The sequence below is a fragment of the Rhinoraja longicauda genome, chromosome 13 (assembly GCF_053455715.1).
Source record: "Rhinoraja longicauda isolate Sanriku21f chromosome 13, sRhiLon1.1, whole genome shotgun sequence".
In the NCBI taxonomy this organism is placed as follows: Eukaryota; Metazoa; Chordata; class Chondrichthyes; order Rajiformes; family Arhynchobatidae; genus Rhinoraja; species Rhinoraja longicauda.
The window spans coordinates 53,043,435-53,061,162 of NC_135965.1; the positions used below are offsets into that span (position 1 = coordinate 53,043,435).

Consider the following 17,728-nt stretch of genomic DNA (forward strand, 5'->3'; position numbering starts at 1 on the left):
GCAACAGGCCCTTCAGCCCAACGTGTCCATGCCACCCAAGACGCCCCTTCACCACTAGTCCCACCTGCCCGTGTTTGGCCCATCTATCTATCTATATCTATATCTACTCCTCCTAGACGGTACACCAAAGCGCTACGATTTTTGTACCGCCGTATTCACCATTAACCTGGGCAACTATTGTAAGTACTTTCGTTCAAATTGAAGCTACCTTTTTAAAGCTAGAGAGATATTAAAGTTTAAATTTTTCATTTCTAACCCTTTTCTTCAAGGGGCTACATTTGTTTCCAAAAGTTTCCAGAAAAGGATTTAGTTTTCAGCAAGGATTTAGTTTTCAGCTTGTGACGGCTACATTGTTTCGAAAAGCTTCCAAGAAGTCTTTTTTGTTATTGCAAGTCAAGTCAAGTCAAGTCAGTTTTATTTGTATAGCACATTTAAAAACAACCCACGTTGACCAAAGTACTGCACATCTGATTAGGAAAAAACAAACAAACATCTGATTAGGGAAAAAAAAAAAGAATGAAGGCTATAGTGGTCACTTGACATACACAGATCAGGAGGACGGGCCCAACGGGCACACTTGGAGAGTAAGAGTGGGGCTGGGGGAGGAGAGAATGGGGGGTGTGGGGACGGGCCCAACGGGCCCTCTTTTCCGGGCCCAACGGGCACACTTGGAGAGTAAGAGTGGGGCTGGGGGAGTGAGAATGGGGGGTGTGGGGACGGGCCCAACGGGCCCTCTTTTCTAGTATAATACTAAAACTCTGCGTTCGTATGTAGGGATGTATGTGTGTATGTACGGAAGTTTAACTTACAAACCCTACTCCTCCAAGACGGTACACCAAAGCGCTACGATTTTTGTACCGCCGTATTCACAATTAACCTGGGCAACTATTGTAAGTACTTTCGTTCAAATTGAAGCTACCTTTTTAAAGCTAGAGAGATATTAAAGTTTAAATTTTCATTTCTAACCCTTTTCTTCAAGGGGCTACATTTGTTTCCAAAAGTTTCCAGAAAATCATTTAGTTTTCAGCAAGGATTTAGTTTTCAGCTTGTGACGGCTACATTGTTTCGAAAAGCTTCCAAGAAGTCTTTTTTGTTATTGCAAGTCAAGTCAAGTCAAGTCAAGTCACTTTTATTTGTATAGAAACAACCCACGTTGACCAAAGTACTGCACATCTGATTAGGAAAAAAAAACAAAACATCTTGGAGAGTAAGAGTGGGGCTGGGGGAGGAGAGAATGGGGGGTGTGGGGACGGGCCCAACGGGCCCTCCCCAACGGGCACACTTGGAGAGTAAGGGTGGGGCTGGGGGAGGAGAGAATGGGGGGTGTGGGGACGGGCCCAACGGGCCCTCTTTTCTAGTATCCCTCTAAACCTTTCCTTTCCATGCACCTGTCCACATTGATCCTGGCTGATATTCATGCCTTGACACCATGGAAGCTGTAGAGCACAGAAATGGTGCACCTGAGGTCACGATGGCCATGTTGTCCATGATGCCTGTCCACACACATCTTATCTCACCGCGTTGGTCTGCTTTCCTCGTTTCATTTTGTTTAAAGATTAACAGTCAGAGGCACCAAACTTGGGCAAGTGTGGTCTTTTCACTCAAAGCACGAGGATTATTTAATGTAAGTCACCTGTGCGGCACGGTGGCGCAGCGGTAGAGTTGCTGCCTTACAGCGCCAGAGACCCGGGTTCGATCCCGACTACGGGTGCTGTCTGTAAGGAGTTTGTACGTTCTCCCCGTGACCTGCGTGGGCTTTCTCCGAAATCTTCAGTTTCCTCCCACACTCTAAAGACACACAGGGGGTTTGTAGGTTAATTGGCTTGGTATAAAAAATGTAAAGTTGTCCCTAGTGTGTGTAGGGTGGAGTTAATGTGTGGGGATTGCTGGTCGGCACGGACTCGGTGGGCTGAAGGGCCTGTTTCTGTGCTGTATCTCGAAAATAAACAATAATGATATGGTTTCATTAAGTCTAAATCATTCTAAATCTTCCTTGCAGTAAAGTTCCTGATTTAATGCAATAGTTTTAATGCTTTTTTCTTCTGCAGATGTTTAACTATTTGGTACAAAAGCAGAAGAAAATATATTGGACCATGGGAACCATCTCTTACTGTGTTTACGACCTCACCAACATTGATACTTGGGGTGATCAAAAATCAGTTCTGGACATCATAACAACAAGCAGGAATAGTGAGGTAACCACAAGATCTGACCAGCCAGACATCAATTATACCAATCATTCCTTCAAAGAGTTTTGCATTGTTCTCCACCTTGCAATAGATAATTTCATCTTTCAAGTGGATTACAAGTTTGTAGCTTTGTTGGTCATGTCTCCACACCTGAACTCTATGTTTAACAGAATTAAGAACACCCTCTTCAGTCAGAGGGTGGTGAATCTGTGGGATTCTTTGCCACAGAAGGCCGTGGAGGCCAAGTCAGTGGATATTTTTAAGGCAGAGATGGATAGATACTTGATTAGTACGGGTGTCGGAGGTTATGGGGAGAAGGCAGGAGAATGGGGTTAGGAGGGAGAGATAGATCAGCCATGGTTGAATGGTGGAGTAGACTTGATGGGCCGAATGGCCTAATTCTACTCCTATTCCTTATGATCTTATGCCCTCGTAACAGATCATCAAAGATGGCTGCATGATGAGGGGTTGCAAGTGCTTTTTGATTTGCTTTTAGAATACTTCTTATAGTTTGCTTTACCTTTTAAGTAATGGCCTTTTGTACCCATTGACCCCGTCTACACTCCACGCAGCCAGTATAATCATCAAAGGCTTGTCCCACTCCCTCCCCACTCCCATCCGGCAGATGATACAGAAGCTTGAAAGCGCGCACCACCTGATGCAGGAACAGCTTCCACCCCTCTGTAATCAGACTGCTGAGCAGTCCTTCCATACGCTAGGGTACTGTCTGATTCACCTCTACCCCCTTGTGGACGCTGGACTTTGTCTCTGCAACTTTTGCGCTACAATGCTGAGAACTACATTCTGCAGAGAGACACAAAATGCTGGAGTAACACAGCGGGACAGGCAGCATCTCAGGCGTGAAGGAACGGGTGACGTTTCGGGTCGAGACCCTCTGTTTGAAGAAGGATCTCAACCTGAAACGTCACCCATTCCTTCATTACAGAGATGCTGCCTGTCCTGCTGAGTTACTCCAGCATTTTGTGCCAATCTTCAGTGTAAACCAGCATCTGTAGTTCCTTCCTACACACACTAACTATATTCTGCACTCTGTATCTACCCCTTTGCTCTGCCCATTGTACTTGAGTTTGGCATGGTTGGATTTATGTCTGGTATTACCTGCTTTGAATGAATAGCATGAAAAACAAAGATTTCCAATGTACTTTGGTGCATGTGCAAATAATAAACCTAAACTTGAACCTAAAGCCGAGAAATAAAGGCATTGTCAACTTGAAATTATGGAAATTATATTGGTTCACCTCACCTCAGCTGAAGAGATCAGATTAGAGATGCAACTGAACAGACAACTGAACCATCCCACCACAACCAGAGAGCAGTGCTGAACTACTATCTACCTCTTTGGTGACCCTTGGACTATCCTTGATCGGACTTTGCTGGCTTTACCTTGCACTAAACGTTATTCCCTTATCCGGTATCTGTACACTGTGGAAGGCTCGATTGTAATCATGTACCGTCTTTCCACTGACTGGTTAGCACGCAACAAAAGCTTTTCACTGTGACAATAATAAACTACAATAATAAATAAATATATAGAAAAAGATAATATATAAATAAAATAATAAACTAAACTAAAGATGCAAAAAAAGAAGAAAGCAAGTGGCGCAGCGGTAGAGTTGCTGCCTTACAGCGAATGCAGCGCCGGAGACTCAGGTTCGATCCTGACTACGGGCGCCGTCTGTACGGAGTTTGTACGTTCTCCCCGTGACCTGCGTGGGTTTTCTCCAAGATCTTCGGTTTCCTCCCACACTCCAAAGACGTGCAGGTTTGTAGATTATTTGGCTTGCTATAAATGTCAATTGTCCCTAGTGTGTGTAGGATAGTGTTAGTGTGCGGGGATCACTGGTCGGCGCGCACTCGGTGGGTAGAAGGGCCTGTTTCCGCGCTGTATTTTTAGTTTAGTTTAGTTTACTTTAGAGATACAGCACAGAAACAGGCCCTTCGGCCCACCGGGTCCGTGCCGCCCAGCGATCCCCGCACATTAACACTATCCTACACCCACAAGGGACAATTTTTACATTTACCAAGCCAATTAACCTATAAACCTGTACGTCTTTGGAGTGTGGGAGGAAACCGAAGATCTCGGAGAAAACCCACGCGGTCACGGGGAGAACGTACAAACTCCGTACAGACAGCACCCGTAGTCAGGATCGAACCCGGGTCTCCGGCGCTGCATTCGCTGTAAGGCAGCAACTCTACCGCTGCGCCACCGTGCCGCCCATAACTCTAAACTAAGAACGAAACTAAACTAAACAAGGCTGAATAAACTGAACGGCCACTAATTATACTTATTTTCACAGGTTCGCAAACTTGTTGATGCTAAACCAGTTAAGGAGCTGTTGCATCAAAAGTGGAATTCATTTGGCTACAAGTATTTTCTCATCTGGATGTTCTCCTATATTATGTATATCATTATATTCACCGTCTCCAGCTTATATCGGCCACTGAAGCCCATTCCGCCAGGATTATCTGACAACCTCACTATTAGGACACAGAAGACATTGGCCGTAAGTACAAGCATCTTATAATAAGAGACATATCTTGTTATTTGGACAGTCGAGATACCGCAGATGCTGAAATTTGGAGTCAAACCAATCTGCCAGAAGAACTCAAGATAGACACAAAATGCTGGAGTAACTCAGTGGGACAGGCAGCATCTCTGGAGAGAAGAAATGGGTTGTCACCCTTCTTCAGACTTGAGAGTCGGGGGGAAAGGGAGACTAGAGATATGTGGAAGGGTAAGGTGTGAAAAGGGCAGATCAAAGCAGACAGTGATCAAGGAAATGTAGAATGGTTCATTGTTGGCTGGGAGGGAGGTGACATCGAGGTCTACAGTCAGAAAAATCAATCAGGAGAACAGTGAAACTAGTCGGAGAACGAGGGTGGGGGAGTGAAGGAGAGATACAGTAGATGAGGTTTGTGGAGGAGCAACTGAACCTCTGCCTCACCCGAATGGCCAAGCAGCATCTGGTTTAATGGTGCTTTGCTGTCACATGTGCAAAGTGCAAACGCAGTGAAACTCCAGTCCGGTAGAGTATCGCCGTACCATCCCCGATTAGCAGGTTGTACAGAAATAGCCACTGAGCCCGCCCGCATGCAAGAGGTGCCATTGACCAAGTCCAGTCCCCGCTCCAGTTGCTGTGACTTAGGCAAGCCCCCGGCTGCTGCAGGGCGTCCAGCCATCGCCTGCCCTGCTCGACAACAACCAACGTCCCTCTCCTCACCCGTCCACCTTTGTGGAAGTTAAAGGATGCTCGACATTACCCCAGCTATTTATTAGTCTGTTACCCGAGCCTGTGGTGATCTTAAAACTGCTGCTTCCCCTTGTGTCTTTAAACTTTTTCATTACGCCGTAAGAATTTTACACTACAATATTGTTCTGGAGAATTTAGTGGAGCATTTCTAACAGGAGGATCGTAACATAGAAAATAAGTGCAGGAGGAGGCCATTTGGCCCTTCGAGCCAGCACCGCCTTTCATTGTGATCATAATAACAATAATAATACATTTTATTTATATAGCGCTTTTCATATACTCAAAGACGCTTTACAGAGATTTTGAGAACATAGGGAAATTAATAAATAGATAAATAAGTAAATAAATAAATGAACAGTAGGTGAGGTGACCTTCAGTGGTTGAAGGCAGTGCTGAACAGGTGAGACTTCAGCGATGTTTTGAATGTGGTGAGTGTGGGGGAGTCTCTAACGGTTTGGGGTAGTGAGTTCCATAGGGTGGGAGCAGCGATGGAGAAAGCCCTGTCCCCCCAGGATCTGAGGTTAGTCCGGATGTGGGGGGATAGGAGATTGGCAGCGGCAGAGCGGAGGGTGCAGGTGGGAGTGTGCCTGTGGAGGAGGTCGGTCAGGTAGGATGGGGCCAGGTTATGGAGGGCTTTGTAGGTTATGAGGAGGATTTTGTACTGGATTCTCTGGGGGATGGGGAGCCAGTGGAGTTTATAAAGGACGGGGGTGATATGGTCACGGATCGAGGTGTGTGTGAGTAGACGGGCAGCGGAGTTTTGAATGTATTGAAGTTTATTGATGATTTTTGAGGGTGCGCCATAGAGGAGGCTGTTGCAGTAGTCCAGACGGGAGGTGATGAAGGCGTGGATGAGGGTTTCTGCAGCTGTGGAGGAGAGGGATGGACGGAGACGGGCAATGTTTTTGAGGTGGAAGAAGGCTGTCTTTGTGATGTGTTTGATGTGTTTGTCGAAGGAGAGGGTTTGATCAAGGATGATTCCAAGATTCCGGATGTGAGGTGAGGTGGATACTGGGAGACCATCAATGTTGAGGATGAAGTTTTGGGTGGATTTGGTGAGCATTTTTGGACCAATGATGATGATTTCAGATTTGTTGCAATTGAGTTTGAGGAAGTTTGATTGAAGCCAAGATTTTATTTCAGTAATGCAGTTTGTCAGTGTAGAGTGTGTGGTGGAGGAGATTGACTTGGTGGAGATGAGGAGCTGGATATCATCGGCGAAGCAGTGGAAGTTGAGACCATGACGGCGGATTAATTGACCAAGGGGGAACAGGTAGAGGATGAAGAGGAGGGGGCCAAGGACTGGGCCTTGGGGGACACCTTGGGGGAGGGGAGCGGTGGGGGATTTACAGTTGTTAATGGAGATGAACTGGTGTCTGTCAGAGAGGTAAGATTTAAACCAGGATAGGGCTGTGCCGGTGATGTTAAGGGAGGTTTCAAGTCGGGTGAGGAGAATGGAGTGATTTATGGTGTCAAAGGCGGCGCTGAGGTCAAGTAGGATGAGGATGTTGAGGTTGCCAGCGTCGGAGGAGAGGAGAATGTCGTTTGTGATTTTGAGGAGCGCAGTTTCAGTACAGTGGTTTGAGCGGAATCCGGATTGGAAAGTTTCATACAGGTTATTGGTAGAGAGGTGGTATTTGAGTTGGGAAGCTACAGCACATTCCAAAACTTTGGACAGAAAGGGTAGGTTGGAGATTGGTCTGAAGTTGTTTGGGGTGTCAGGGTTTAGACCAGGTTTTTTCAGAATGGGGGTGACAGCAGCGATTTTGAGGGATGGCGGGACGATGCCAGTGGACAGGGAGGAGTTTATTGTTGCAGTGATAAGTGGCTGACTCTCCACAATCAGTAACCTGTGCCGGTAACGCAAAACAAAATAAGTGAGAGATAACCAGGCAGCAATATATAATGGATTTCTAAGCTGTCAGAATGTGTTAGTTAGATAGAGCTCTTAATGATAGCAGAGTCAGGGGGTATGGGGAGAAGGCAGGAACGGGGTACTGATTGTGAATGATCAGCCATGATCACATTGAATGGCGGTGCTGGCTCGAAGGGCCGAATGGCCTCCTCCTGCACCTATTGTCTATTGTCTATTGTTAGTATTGAAGGCATATTCTGCACAAATCCTCAGTGAAACACTTCATAGATTCATATAAAGGTTACTAAGGTTTACTAAATTATAAAATCATGAGAGGAACAGATCGGGTAGATGCACAGAGTCTCTTGCCCAGAGTAGGGGAATCGAGGACCTGAGGACCTAGGTTTAAGGTGAAGGGGAAAAGATTTAATAGGAATCTGAAGGGTAAGATTTTCACACAAAGGGTGGTGGGTGTATGGAACAAGCTGCTAGAGGAGGTAGTTGAGGCAGGGACTATCCCAACATTAAAGAAACAGTTAGACAGGTACATGGATAGGACAGGTTTGGAGCGATATGGACCAAACGTGGGCAGGTGGGACTAGTGTAACTGGGGCAAGTTTGGCTGAGGGGCCTGTTTCCACATTGTATCACTATATGACTCTAAGTTTGCAGAAAATAAATATTGAATGATATCTGCGGGGGTTAAATGTTGAAATTGTGGAAATCTTTTATTACAGTTCTGAATATTTGAATATAGCCATCTTGTTCGAAAATCTGAGGAAAGATCCCGACCTGAAACATTGCTTATCCATGTCATCCAGAGATGCTGCCTGACCCGCTGAGTTACTCCAGCACTCTGTGAAACGTCACCTATCCATGTTCTCCACAGATGCTGCCTGACCCGCTGAGTTACTCCAGCACTCTGTGAAACGTCACCTATCCATGTTCTCCAGAGATGCTGCCTGACCCGCTGAGTTACTCCAGCACTCTGTGAAACGTCACCTATCCATGTTCTCCACAGATGCTGCCTGACCCGCTGAGTTACTCCAGCACTCTGTGAAACGTCACCCATTCCTTCTCTCCAGAGATGCTGCCTGACCCACTGAGTTACTCCAGCTTTCTGTGTCTATCTTCGGTTTAAACCAGCATCCGCAGTTCCTATTTCTAACAGTTGTGTTTGCTTTGACCCGGTATTATTCCTAACGTGAACTCCAGATGCAATCCTAATTGCAACAATGCCAAGCATTATACAAGTGTAGAGTTATGTTTTTAGTAATTTTGTATGCAATAGTTGTTTCCCTTTGCAATAACCCAGATCCTTTATTAAGTGAATTATTTTAGGAATCCTATCAGACGAAAGAAGACTTCTTGAGACTTGTCGGTGAATTAATTACCATCATTGGGGCATTGGTGATACTGATCAGTGAGGTAAGTCACAGACCTTTGCTTTGTTAAAGAGCAGCAGACCATAAGACACAGTCTTTTGCCCAGAGGATGTGAATCGAGAACCAAAGGATATAGGTTTAAGGTGAGAGGGGGGAAAGATTTAATAGGATATAGGTATAAATACATATATATATATATATACAAATAGGTATAAATACATATATATATATACTGAACTTTTTATTGTTTATTCATGATCTTATAGAGAGGTACAAAATCATGAGAGAAATAGATCGAAGGTAGACACAAAATGCTGGATTAACTCAGCGGGTCAGGCAGCATCTCGAGAAGAAGGAATGGGTGACGTTTCGGGTCGAGACCCTTCTTCAAACTGCTAAACTCTCGTTGAAGAGAGGAGGAGAACTTCTTCAAAGTAGACATACCTTGAGGAGAATTTGCAGTGTAGCAGCAAGATGTGTATAATCGGGTATAATGTGTATAAGGAATAGATCGGGTGGACGCACAGAATCTCTTGCCCAGAGTAGGGGAATCGAGAACCAAAGGACATAGGCTTAAGGTGAGAGGGGAAAGATTTAATAGGAACCTGAGGGGTAACTTATTTACGCAAAGGGTGATGGGTGTACGGAACGAGGTACTGGAGGAGGTAGTTGAGAGAGGGACTATCATAACATTTAAGAGACAATTGGACAGGTGCACTGATAGGACAGGTTGAGAGGGATATGGGCCAAATGTGGGCAGGTAGGACATGTTGTAGTGTAGTGTGGGTTTTCTAGTGTAGATGGGACATGTTGGCCGGTGTGGGTAAGTTGGGCCGAAGGGCCTGTTTCCATGTTAGATGACTCTATGATTCTATGACATAGGAGCAGAATTTGGTCATTCTTGTTGAGCAGTTAAATATACCGAGTTACAGTTTTTTTTAATCATGCACTAAATCGTAGAGAATGCTAACAGACTCTCCAGATCACTGAGTCTGTGGCTACCATCGAGCTACCATTTGTTCTAAACCCACTTTATTCAACACGTATTTCCTGAACTCCCCCCAGATTCCATTCCCTCCACTCCAAGTGGTGGCCAATTAACCTAGCAACCTGTGCATCTTTGGGAAGTGGGAGGAAACTGGAGCTCCTGGAGAAAACCCACACAGTCACAGGTGGAGCATGCAAACTCCACACAGGCAGCACCAGAGGTTAGGATTGAACCTGGGTTTCTGGTACTGTGAGGTGTCGGCACCACTAACTACACACTACGCCTCCAGTATAGGAACTATAAATCTACTAATGCACACCTCCAGATTCAGGGACAGTTTCTTCCCAGCTGTTATCAGGCAACTGAACCATCCTACCATAACCAGAGAGCAGTGCTGAACTACGATCTACCTCATTGGTGACCCTTGGACTATCCTTGATCGGACTTTTCTGGCTTTACCTTGCACTGAACGTTATTCCCTTATCATGTAAATGGCACGATTGTAATCATGTATTGTCTTTCCACTGACTGGTTAGCATGCAACAAAAGCTTTTCACTGTACCTCGGTACACGTGACACTAAACTAATCTGAAACAAAAAGGAAAAAACACATGTTGTTTATAGTTTTATGTGCTGGATAAATTGGAAGTTTGGACATAGAATCAAGGGATATGGGGAAATAGCAGGGACAGGGTACTGATTCTGGATGATCAGCCAAGATCATATTGAATGGTGGTGCTGGCTTGAAGGGCCGAATGACCTACTCCTGCACCTACTTTCTATGTTTCTATGAAGTAGCATAATTATAACATGGAAGACCCATTGATGGTTTGAATAGCTTCATTTGAGCTTGTTTCCTTCTGAAGAAAATATGTTCTTCAACATTTATTTTATTTGCAGATCCCTTATCTGTATAGGATTGGTCCACGGAATTATTTAGGGAATACTTCAATAGGAGGGCCCTTTCCATTACTCTTGTAAGTATAATGACCTAATGTTACCACTAGTGTAATCACTCCACTTGCAACTCACATGCACACACATCTCCTTCCCCTTTACTCTACCCATTGTACTTGAGTTTGACTTGATTGTGTTTATGTATGGTATTTCTGATCGATTTGGATAGCATGCAAAACAAATCTTTTCACTGTACCTCAGCACACGTGACAATAAGTTATCAGATTTTGGAATGGTTCTTCCAAAAGCACCTGTAGTCAGGATCGAACCTGGGTCTCTGGTGCTGAAAACACTGTAAGGCAGCAACTCTACCGCTGCGCCACCGTGCCACCTCTTCAGAAATCTATCCTCAAGTGTGCGAATCAGTCACTTGTAATCCACCCTTTCCTGCTATATAATTTTAGCTTTTAGTTTTAGCATGGAAACAGGCCTTTCGGCCTACCCGAGCCCACGCTGGCCATCGGTCACCTGTACACACACGTTCTATGTTATCCCACTTTCTCATCCACTCTGCACACACCAGGGACTATTTACAGAGGGCCAATTAATCTACAAACCCAAAGCAACCTACAAACCCGCACGTCTTTGGGATGTGGGAGGAAACCGGAGCACCTGGAGGAATGAATGAATGAATGAATACGTTCATTGGCCAAGTATGTGCAGATACAAGGAATGTGCCTTGGTGCTCCGCTCACAAATGACAACACAGCCATACAGTTAACAATTAAGAATAAAGCATAATCACATCAAAACAATAAGGATACAACATTACGGTCTAAACATGTCGGTGAAAATAAACCAGAGCAAAAAAGAGACTACAGACTTTGGTTATTGAGTAGAACTATAACTCGTGAAAAAAAAGCTGGTTTTATGTCTGGCTGTGGCTGCTTTGACAGTCCGGAGTCGCCTTCCATAGGGAAGTGCTTCAAAGAGTTTGTGGCCAGGGTGAGAGGGGTCAGAGATGATCTTGCCCGCTCACTTCCTGGCCCTTGCAGTGTACAGTTCGTCAATGGGGGGAAGGTTGCAGCCAACAACCTTCTCAGCTGTGCGAACGATCCGTTGCAGCCTCTGGATGTCGTGCTTGGTGGCTGAGCCAAACCAGACCATGATGGAGAAGGTGAGGACGGACTCAATGATAGCAGTATAGAATTGGACCATCATTGCCTGTGGCAGATTGTGTTTCTTCAGTTGCTGCAGGAAGTACATCCTCTGTTGGGCCTTTTTGACTGTGGAGTCGATGGTGGCCCCCCATTTAAGGTCCCTGGAGATGATGGTTCCAAGGAACTTAAATGACTCCGCAGATGTGAACCCACGGGGTCACAGGAAGAACGTGTAAACTCCACACAGACAGGGCCCGAGATCAGGATCGTATCTGGGTGGCGCCCTGTTTATGTAGACCAATGCACGACTCACTCTCCTTGACCGAGCGTGATGCTTTGTAATGTTGTTCTAGGGTCTGTTACTCGTTGTTGATTGCCGTGGCAGTAATCATGAGGATTCTCGGCAACGTAGAAGAAGCTGTTCCTATTTCTCTGGCTCTGATCATCGGCTGGTGCAACACCATCTACTTTGCCCGTGGATTTAAGATGCTTGGGCAATTCTCCATTATGATCCAAAAGGTAGGAAAACCAAATGAACTAATTTAGCAGAGATGAAAAAAAACAATTGGAATATTTTCAAGGTAATTGTTTCCACTGAGCTGCCTTGTCTCCAGTGGTGGGTTTCCATTCACGCCTCTTCGCGATCTCCCCGTATTCTGCACTCTGTGCGTTCCCCTTTGCTCTAGGATGGGCACAAAATGCTGGAGTGACTCAGTGGGACGGGCAGCATCTCTGGAGAGAAGGAATGGGTGACGATTTGCGTCGAGACCCTTCTTCAGACTGATGTCAAGGGCGAGGGACATCATTAGATAAGGAGGTGTAAGGTGTGAAAACAGGACAAAGGGGATGTTGATTACCTTACACCTCCTTATCTATGTATCTACCTCTCCCATGTCATCAGTCTGAAGAAAGGTCTCTCCAGAGATGCTGCCTGTCCCGCTGCATTACTCCAGCACATTGTGTCTATCTTCAGTTTAAACCAGCATCTGCAGTTCCTTCCTACACATGGAACTGTACAGCACAGGAACTGGCCCTTCGGCCCACAATGTCTGTGCAGAACATGATGCCAGGACCAACTGTAATCTGCCTGCATATCCACGTGCCTATCCAAAAGCCTCTTAAACGCCACTATCGTATCTGCCTCCACCACCACCCCAGGCAGTGAGTTCCAGGCCCCCACCACCCTCTGTGTAAAAAAAACTAGCTACGTATATTTGCTTTAAACTTTGCCCATCTCACCTTAAAGTTATGCCCTCAAGTCTTTGATTTTTTTAAATTAATGGCTTGTTATTCTTTACAGATAATTTTTGGTGATTTCATGCAATGGTGCTGCCTGGTTCTCATCTGTATCACGGGATTCACCTCTGGTATGTGTTTCACATTGACCCGCTAAGTACAATATTCAGTCGATAAGTGTAAGAAGGAACTGCAGATGCTGGTCTATACTGGAGATGGACACAAAATGCTGGAGTAATTCAGCGGGACAGGCAGCATCTGTGGAGAGAAGGAATGGGTGATGTTTCGGGTCTGAAGGAATGTCTCGACTCGAAACGTCCCCCATTTACGATACGATACGATACGATGGACTTTTATTTATCCCAGGAGGGAAATTGATCTGCCAACAGTCATAAAACACAAGGCACATGAAACGGGATATTAAAGTGATAAGTGGAAAGGATTGGGGAAGTGTGAAGATTGGGGGGAGGGTGGAGGGGGGGTCAGTCTATCCAGATCTATCCTTCTATCCGGAGATGTTTCCTGTCCCGCTGAGTTACTCCAGCATTTTGTATCCATCTTTTAGTTGATCCATGTTGGTTATCAATGAACGAGAAACTCCTCCAAGACTGACATCTGCTCACCCCTCATTAGTTATTAACCTTCCATAATCTTGCTTCGTTTATAATGTTAGTTCAAATGTGCAGATTCCACAGAGTCTGGGCCAAATGTTGAGGTGCAGGTCAAATGTCAGATTCTGTCTTGGTTGTAGTTAGGAATGTTCAGTAGCTCATGTTATGCAAGGCCAAGTGTGCAACTAAACACAAAACACTGATGCCAGACTCTGGATTTAATTGAGCAAGTGCGGATGCCAGAAATTGCTGAAGGCCAGAGATCACGGATAACTTTGTTGCTTTCACAACATGGCGGCACGGTGGCGCAGCGGTAGAGCGACCACCTTACAGTGCCAGAGACCCGGGTGTTTTCTACACAGAGTCTGTACGTTCTCCCCGTGACCTGCGTGGGTTTTCTCCGAGAACTTTGGTTTCCTCCCACACTCCAAAGACATACAGTTAATTGACTTGATATAAATGTAAATTGTTCTTCGTGTGTGTAGGATAGTGTTAATGTGTGGGGATCACTGGTCGGTGTGGACTCAGTGGGCTTAAGGGCCTGTTTCCGCACTGTATCTCTAAACTAAACTAAACTAAACTAAACTAAAGTAAACAGCAAATTTTAGACCTTTGAGTTCCAATTTTAGAAGTCCTTGATATGGATTTAGTGTGATTTAGTCTAACGGCCTGTCCCACTTAGGCGATTTTTTTGGCGACTGCCGGCGACTGTGAAAGTCGTAGCAGATCGCCAAAATTGTCTTTTACCCGACGACAATGACCACGACAATGACCACGACAATGACCACGACAATGACCACGACAATGACCACGACAATGACCACGACAATGACCACGACAATGACCACGACAATGACCACGACAATGACCACGACAATGACCACGACAATGACCACGACAATGACCACGACAATGACCACGACAATGACCACGACAATGACCACAACAATGACCACGACAATGACCACGACAATGACCACGACAATGACCACGACAATGGCGAGTCAGGTCGAGATTACACCGTCTTCTGAAACATCGTGAAAATTAAAAGTGGTTAAGTGGATTTGTGTGAAAAGTGTGTGGGCATTCTTTGAAAATATAAGGGAGATGCATATCTGGTTTCTGGGTTGCAAATCTGGGTTGGGAGCCCACTTTAAATGTAATGGCTGATGGCCATAAACATCACGAAAATTCCCACGCTTACCTGACCATCAAACTGGCGCCTCCAATCTACCTGTCAAATGTCCTGACGGTAAATAAATTGGTTAAACACAAGCATTTTATGGTATTTTGAAATGACTTTACTTATTTTAATATTATGTGCTTCTAAATGCATCTAAGAGAACCTAGCAAACCTGGGGACAGCATGCGACAGACAGCACCTGCAATAAGCAACGATACCTGGCGACAAGCCAGCTGTCGCCGAGAAATTTCACTCCGGATGATTTCTCAGCGACACGCTGAGATCCACTACAATCTTTGGAAGACTCCTCACGATCATGCCCGCGACACCCGGCGAACTGTCGGCGACAGCCTAGTCACCGGCAGTCACCCTAAAATCACCTAAAGTGGGACAGGCCCTTTAGAGATACATCAGGGAAACAGGCCCTTCGGCCCACCAGGTCCGTGGACCAGAAATCCCCGTAAAAACATACACATCCTTGGAGTTTGGGAGGAAACCGGAGCAGCCGGAGAAAGCCCACGTGGTCACGAGAAGAATGTACAAACTCTATGTCCAGACAGCAACCGTGGTCAGGATCGAACCCGGTTCTCTGGCGCTGTAAGGCAGTAACTCTGCCGCTGTGCCACCATGCTGCCCCATGGATGTGTTAAAATTGCATGGTTATTGAAGATACAAATATAATAACATCCCTCATTTTCTCCTGCCATGGAGAACTTAGCAGCATGTACAATGAACATAGAAACAAGAAACTGCAGATGCTGGTTTACAAAATAAAACATGAAGTGCTAGAGTAACTCAGCGGGTCAGCCAGCATCTCAGGAAAACATGGATAGGTGACGTTTGGGTTGGGACCCTTCTACAGTTGCTTATCCATAATCTCCAGAGCCGCTGAGCTGAGGGGTGCCAACTATCTCACTCCCAAATAAGGGACAAGGTGACGTCACCGCCCCGCGCTCTATGAGACCTCACACAGCCAGCGGCCACGTGCTCCCGCTCCACTAATGGCGGCCGCCCGGGCCGGGAGGCGGGTTGCTACGCAACCTCCGCTAGGCAGCACACGGGCCTCCGGACCTATAGTGCCCACACCTACACTGTCCAGACCTATAGTGTCCAGACCTACAGTGTCCAGACCTACAGTGTCCGGGCCTACAATGTCCGGACCTACAGTGTCCAGACCTACAGTGTCCGGGCCTACAATGTCCGGACCTACAGTGTCCGGGCCTACAGCATCCAGGCCTACATCGCCTCCCGGGCCTAATACGGGACAAGGATGGTCCCATATGGGACAAACCAATTTAGCCCAAATATACGGGATGTCCCGGCTAATACGGGACTGCTGGCGACCCTAGCTGAGCTGCACAATCGCTTTGTGTCTTCTCTTCATATCATATCATCATATATCATATATATACAGTGCGGAAACAGGCCTTTTCGGCTCACCAAGTCCGCGCCGCCCAGCGATCCCCGCACATTAACACTATCCTACACCCACTAGGGACAATTTTTTACATTTACCCAGTCAATTAACCTACATACCTGTACAGTTAACCTCCAATTCTCATGACTCTTTTCCTTTTTATCTTGCAGCTTTTTATGTTATGTTTCAGACTCTGGATTTGAGAAATTATCCGTATTTCAGGGACTTTTCGATGACCATGTACACCACAGTTGAGTTAATGATGGGCTTGATAGATCTCCCAGTTCCCTATGACAAGCCAACTCCCAGCATCATATATGTTGGCTACGTGTTGTACATGATCTTTGTCTACCTTCTACTCTTAAATCTGTTGATCGCAATGATGGACGACACATACTGGAGAATCGCGTATGAAAGAGAGGAACTGTGGAAAGTGCAAGTAAGCGTTGTGGTTTTAAATTTAGTTTATAAACTATACAAGACAATTAATATCAGTCTGAAGAAGGGTCTCGACCCGAAATGTCACCCATTCCTTCTCTCCCGAGATGCTGCCTAACCCGCTGAGTTACTCCAGCATTTTGCGTCCATCTTTTGTTGTATCCTTTTCTGCGCACTGTGGATGGTTTGATGGTAATCATGTTTAGTCTTTCCACTGACTGGACAGCACGCAAACAAACGCTTCTCACTGTACCTCAGTGCACGTGACAATAATAAACTGAACTAAACTAGTCAGGAAAAGAGTGTAGAAAGGAACTGCAGATGCTGGTTTACACCAAAGATAGACACAAAATGCTGGAGCAACTCAACGGGATAAGGCATCTCAGGAGAGAAGGAATGGGTGACGTTTCCATTCGACAAACTGAAGAAGGGTCTCGACCCAAAGCGTCACCCATTCCTTCTCTCCAGAGATGCTTACTGGGACAGGCAGTATCTCTGGGGAGGAGGAATGGGCTGGGACAGGCAGTATCTCTGGAGAGGAGGAATGGGTGACGCTTTGGGTCGAGACCCTTCTTCAGTTTCTCCAGCCGTTTGTGTCTTCAGTTACTCCAGCTTTTTTGTGTCTATTCTAGTTAGGTAAAGAGCCATGCATAAAGTGACCTAATTCAAAAGGATTGCTGGGCCTACTGTGAGCATGAGGTTCTGGGTATGATGCTACATCAGGGTGCAGCAACATAATCCTTCCACGTCCCACTTAGAACACTGAACCTTTCTCTTTTACACAGAGGGTGGTGAATGTGTGGAACCGCTGCCGGCGGTGGTGGTGGAGGTACATACGACGGCAGTATTTAAGAGGATTTTGGAAATGGATTATGTGCAGGCAGATAAAGTTGGTCTTGGAGGTCAGAGTAAGGGCATTGAAACCGATCCTTCGGCCCAACATGTCCAAGATACCCCATCTACACTAGTCCCACCTGTATGTGTCCGAAGGGACTCGACCCAAAATGCCCCCTTATCCACGTTCACCAGGGCTGCTGCCTGACCGGTTGAGTTACTCCAGCACTTTGTGTCTTTAAAAAAGTATAGAATTCAGTTTT

The 17,728-nt window shown here is 45.8% G+C and overlaps 1 protein-coding gene across 1 annotated transcript in view; it reads left to right on the forward strand.

Moving 5' to 3' along the window:
• Positions 1-17,728, forward strand: part of LOC144599322 (transient receptor potential cation channel subfamily V member 6-like) — a 30,028-nt gene that overhangs the window by 10,859 nt on the left and 1,441 nt on the right. The window contains exons 7-13 of the mRNA XM_078410117.1: positions 2,049-2,195; positions 4,508-4,714; positions 8,658-8,744; positions 10,590-10,666; positions 12,100-12,265; positions 13,047-13,113; positions 16,364-16,632. Of these exons, the coding sequence (XP_078266243.1) occupies positions 2,049-2,195; positions 4,508-4,714; positions 8,658-8,744; positions 10,590-10,666; positions 12,100-12,265; positions 13,047-13,113; positions 16,364-16,632 (1,020 nt within the window). The remainder of the gene's footprint in view (positions 1-2,048; positions 2,196-4,507; positions 4,715-8,657; positions 8,745-10,589; positions 10,667-12,099; positions 12,266-13,046; positions 13,114-16,363; positions 16,633-17,728) is intronic.